The 6000-nt window shown below is 31.8% G+C and overlaps 1 protein-coding gene across 1 annotated transcript in view; it reads left to right on the forward strand.

Moving 5' to 3' along the window:
- atrn (attractin) overlaps positions 1-6000 on the forward strand; it is a 607345-nt gene that overhangs the window by 172639 nt on the left and 428706 nt on the right. Inside the window, exon 8 of the mRNA XM_030126085.1 lies at positions 2002-2251. Coding sequence (XP_029981945.1) covers positions 2002-2251 — 250 coding nt within the window. The remainder of the gene's footprint in view (positions 1-2001; positions 2252-6000) is intronic.

The following is a 6000-nucleotide window of genomic DNA, read 5'->3' on the forward strand; positions in this document are numbered from 1 at the left end:
ATGAAGGCTCAGATGGATTAAGGTGAAGGTCAAATTTATTTGTATAGCACATTTACAACAACCAACGATGCCCAAAGTGCTTTACAGACATATTAAAAGTGCCAATGCAGAAATTAAGAACAACACAAAAACAGTCAAAACCAATAAAAACAGATAAATCAGATTAAGCTGTGGACACAGTGTTGCTTATTGGTGGAATATACATCCCTGCTGAGGGTTGAATCGGCTGAAATGTCACATATTAAATCGATAAGCAAAGTTGTGCATGACTTTTATAATTATTTTAGAGTTTCGCTGCCATAAAAACAACACCAAAGTTTTTCTGTTTGATACCATCTGTATGTTCTCGCAGCGTAAAGGTTAACCATGTCCACTGTTGAACTCAAAGAGCTAAAATGCCAGACTCGTATTATCCGCAGACATTATTCTGTCTGACCTCCAGGCTGTTTTCAACCCTCACAGATGAGAGGGAATGTTCTGGAATAAAAAACGGGTTTCTTATTAAAACTCAAGGACATTTGGAAGGTCATGGAATGAAGGTTTGGGAAATGTCTCAGCCTGTGTGAATGTTTAAACTTCATTATTAGCTTTGATTAGAAGGATAATTTATCATCACTACGGGATTATTATGCCTTTGAAAGTCGCTTTTATTCGGCTTTATTTCCTTTTTCTCATGTAAAGTTAAGAATGATCCAAAGTCATTTACTGTCTGACTTGAATTTTCTGATTAAATTATAGCTTTGGGTCAAGTTCAGCCATTTTCTGCACTTGTTCATAGTGTTTATATGTGTTTTTTATTGCAATAAAAGCAACAGTCTTTGTAAAATAAATCATCTTTTTAACCCTTTCGTGCATACTGGTCACTCCAGTGGACAGCTGTTCAAAGGTGTTCTCTTGTATATTCATGGGTTTTGTTGTTTTAGTTCCATATCAGCCAACACAGTGGACACTTATGCATCATCCCATACACTGACATTCATACCATTACTGTAACTCTGCTGTTCCAGATAAATCTGATCTGTAATAACATGTTTGAGTGTAAAAAAAAAAATATGGCAATTGTTATTAGACTGTAATTAACAGTTTTGTTTTTTTAAACAAAAAGTTTTTTTGGTTTTTTTTTTGCGTATTATCTCCATGCAGGTATGTTAAAATGTGAGAAAATGTCAAATTAGCAGCATTAAAAGCGATTTTATTTCATAGTTTTCCCACTGTATATCAGTAAATGCATGTTTCTTTGCTTCTAAAATGAAATGCATGGTGTCCAGCTGAGTGGACATTTTTTTAACTCCATGAAAAATAGGTAAAAAAAAAAAAAAAAAAAATCACATTTATTTATTTATTTATTTTTTCCATGCCCAAAGATGAATAAAAACATGCAGGAAAAAAAATCTTGATTAAGGTTCTCATAATTCATGCATGAAAGGGTTAATGTAATGTTCACCACTGGACATTTTCCTTTTTTTTAATGTTATACACCCGATTTAAAACATGTAAATTCGAAACAATCACCATTTCAGACTTTAAAAAAAAGACTTAAATGTGTTTTTTCAGGTTGGATTATGAAGGTGGCATTACTTCTACAAAGCTGCATTTACTTTAGTTACATTTTTAGTTCTTTTTTTTTTTTTTATCATTTTTTTGTTTATTTTCATTGTGCATCTCCAAAAGTACAATACTAAAAAAAGAGAAAGAAATTTACATTTTAGAATAGAGGATTTTGTGACACACAAAGTATAACAATTTAAACCAAACTAATAATAGAATATTTATCCCAATATAAAACTATATTCTGTCATTAGTCATAATTTTTTTGTATTCCAGACCCCTGTTAGAAAAGAAACACCTGAATTCAGCGTGTCCCAATACTTTTGTCCATATAGTGATTGAGTCAAAGTGCATCCCAGCTGTGATTTTTACACCATTTTACATTCACAAATGTCTTAAAAAGTCTTGTTTTAGCTTTGACCTTTACTCATAAATCTTCTTCTTCTTCTTCAGGGGAAGATCTACATGTACGGAGGAAAGATCGACTCCACTGGAAACGTGTCCAGTCAGCTGTGGGTTTTCCACATCCAGAACCAGACCTGGGTCCTCCTGAGCCCACGAGCCAAGGACCAGTACGCGGTGGTGGGACACTCCGCCCACATCGTGCCCCCCCTCCAGGACGGGGCCAGTCCGGTCATGCTGGTTCTTTTCGGTCACTGTCCTCTGTACGGGTACATCAGCCAGGTCCAGGAGTACAACATCGGTGAGTTGGACCCACAGGAGGACACGCTTTAGGGTTCTGTCTGTCTAGTCCGGTTCTGGTTTTAGAGATTTGACCAGACAGATTAGAAACTACAGCTCCTGGTTCAGTACACTGCAAAAACCTAAATCTTACCAAGTGTTTTTTTTTTCTCATTTCTACTCCAAATATCTTATCACATTTAAAATAAGACATAATCACTGAAAGAATGACTAGGGATGTAACGATTACCGGTATAAACGATAAATTGCAGATGGTTAGTGTTATCGTTTAAATTCTAATTATCATGATAATTGTGTTTGATTATCGCACTTTTAGGGGAGAAAACCCTATGTAAAGATGTGCTTTTATGTCAAATATTTGAATATAGTTTTCATTTATTACAATTTGAATTTTACATACATAATATTTGGAACCAATATTCACTTTTAAAGTCTTTGAAAAGGATCGTTAAGCATCTGTGTGTTATTAATGCAATAAATTATATACATTTTTCAAATTGAACTTATATATGTATACATATATATATATATATATATATATATATATATATATATATATATATATATATATATATATATATATATATATATATACACAGAGTGGGGAAGCAAAATTTACAATATTTTGAGGCAGGGATTGAAAGACAGTGTAGGATCAATTAGTTTATTGAAAGTCATGAGAATTTATCTGCCACAAGAAAATTGACATAATAGAAAATGTTTTTATTCTATGTGTCCTCCTTCTTTCTCAATAACTGCCTTCACACGCTTCCTGAAACTTGCGCAAGTGTTCCTCAAATATTCGGGTGACAACTTCTCCTATTCTTCTTTAATAGTATCTTCCAGACTTTCTCGTGATAGTTTTGCTCATAGTCATTCTCTTCTTTCCATTATAAACAGTCTTTATGGACACTCCAACTATTTTTGAAATCTCCTTTGGTGTGACGAGTGCATTCAGCAAATCACACACTCTTTGACGTTTGCTTTCCTGATTACTCATATGGGCAAAAGTTTCTGAAAAGGTATGGATAATAGTGTTAGGTATGATTATGACATCAATACATGTTTGGTTTCAAAACAATTGACGTAGTGCCTGCTGAGAAAAAAACAACTAAATGTTCATTGTAAATTTTGCTTCCCCACCCTGTATATATATATATATATATATATATATTTTTTTTTTTTTTTTTTTGTTCTTTTTTTTTTCATTTGTTTTCATTGTGCATCTCAGAAGTACAATACAAAAGAAATTCACATTTTATAATACAAGATTCTGTGACACACAAAGTATTAACCCCCCCCCCCTGACAGAACCAGTGGCGACCCCCGTTACAACCCAATCTGGATCTCAGAATACAAAAACCAACTAATAAAGACCAATAAAGACAAATACATGTATATAGATGAAAGAGAATATAATTTACAGATATAAACAGAATAGTGATCAGGAAAGTCACAGACAGTTATGTTGCAGTCTTTCTTTAACCATAAAATAAACACCATCCCACATACTAAGCGTTTTTCGACTGCATGCATCCGGGCCACTGACCTCTCCATCATAACTATATCTAGAAAATAATTTATCCCTTGTTGCCGTGATAAAGTATGAGGTGCCATCTCAATGCCAACATTTTCTTGGCTGCAGTGAGAGCATCCCATAATATACGCCTTTGCTGAAGAGAAAGTTCTAAGGTAGAGTCATCATTAAGCAGAAATAAATATGGTGATAAAGGGATATTAATCTTTAGCATGTCACTCAAAGTAACAGAAATTTGCCTCTGAATTTTATATATTTTTTGTGTTTTCTGTCCTTTTATGTTTTTATAGTAGGTTAAAGTGAAAAAATAATAGGCACATGGTATAGATGAAGTTGTGCTGAAAAAAAAGATCCCAAACATGGGTATAGTAAACATTTGTTTATATAGTATATAAAAGCAAAATCCAAAGGACAGAAAAACGGACAAAAACGGCTCAGACCACTAAGGGTTAATATTTGAATGTTTCTGCCAAAAGAAGGTACATTGTGCCAATTATTTTATTTTTTATTTTTTTTAACAATATATTTATTAACACTTTGTTTTATATACACACATACACTTGTAAATATAAACACATGTAGACCTGTACCTTACAAACAAAGGCACTTGCAACATTACAAGTGTAACGAGTAAACACACACATACACAAAATAGAAAAAAAACAAAATTACAACTAAACAATACACATACACATCACAAACTTCTCAGTCATAAACATTTGTACATAATTTAATGCCCTGTTACAATTATGGGTATTTGAACTCATTAACCCTGTTGTAAGGTTAACACAACTGAATATTTATTCCTCCTCATTGCCGTGCCAATTATTTTATTTGTTGTTGTTTTTTTTTTTTCAAAACACAACTTGGTTAAATTATTTTAGTGTGTGTATTAGTAGTTTTTGAACATTTTGAGCACAATTTCAATAACACCGTGATAATAATGATAACCGTGATAATTTTGGTCACAATAACCGTGATATGAAATTTTCATATCGTTACAACCCTAAGAGTGACTTGTAAGTGAGATATAAGAACTTATTTTTAGACGATAGATCTTGAAAATCTTATTTCAACAAATCTTACCCAGATCATTTTCACTTGTTCCATTTGCAAATTTTGTTGCACTTATGTTGGTCTAATGTTGTAAAATACATGTCCCTTTCACCTCACATGTGTTTTTCTTGTATTTTTTTTTTTTTTTTAGATTTACTTCTTGTAATTTTTTTAAATTTATTTTTTGCCTTTTAGGGGTAAATACAGAAAAGGATTAGGCCCACTGAAAAAAAACGTCCAATATATCATTATTATTATTATTATTATTATTATTATTATGAGAAAAAAGTCATTATTTTGAGATTAAAGTCAGAATTCTGAGAAAAATATTAGACTTTTTTTTTTTTTCTCAGTGGCCCTAGTCCCCTTCTGTAGGTAAAACAGGGTACACATTAGGGATGTAACAATATGAAAAATTCATATCACGATTATTGTGATCAAAATTATCACGGTTATCATTATTATCGCGGTATTGTTGAAATTGTGCTCAAAATGTTCAAAAAGTACTAATACACACACTGAAATAATTTAACCAAGTTGCATTAAAAAAATAATAATAAAATAAAATAATTGGCACAATGCACGTTCTGTTGCAGAAACATTCAAATATTAACCCTTAGTGGTCTGAGCCTATTTTGTCTGTTTTTCAGTCCTTTTGATTTTGCCTTTATATACTATATAAACAAATGTTTACTATACCCATGTTTGGTATCTGTTTTTTCAGCACAACTTTATTTATCTCATCTGTCTATTATTTTTTCACTTTAACCTACTATATCAACACAAAAGGACAAAAAACACAAAAAAATATAAAATCAGATTTGAAAAATGTATATAATTTATTGCATAAATAACACAAAGATGCTTAACGAACCTTTTCAAAGACTTTAAAAGTGAATATTGGTTCCAAATATTAGGAATATACAATTAAAATTGTAATAAATTAAAACTATACTCAAATATTTGACATAAAAACAGATCTTTGCATAGGTGTTTTCTATGGAGAAGTGCGATAATCCAACACGGTTATCATGATAATTACAATTTAAATGGTAATACTAACCACGGTTGATCGTTGTACCGGTAATCGTTACATCCCTAGTACACACATAAGGATTTTCTAAATCTGAAGAGATTTTTTTGTCTGTTACAGACCC

This window comes from Sphaeramia orbicularis, chromosome 22 (genome assembly GCF_902148855.1).
Source record: "Sphaeramia orbicularis chromosome 22, fSphaOr1.1, whole genome shotgun sequence".
In the NCBI taxonomy this organism is placed as follows: Eukaryota; Metazoa; Chordata; class Actinopteri; order Kurtiformes; family Apogonidae; genus Sphaeramia; species Sphaeramia orbicularis.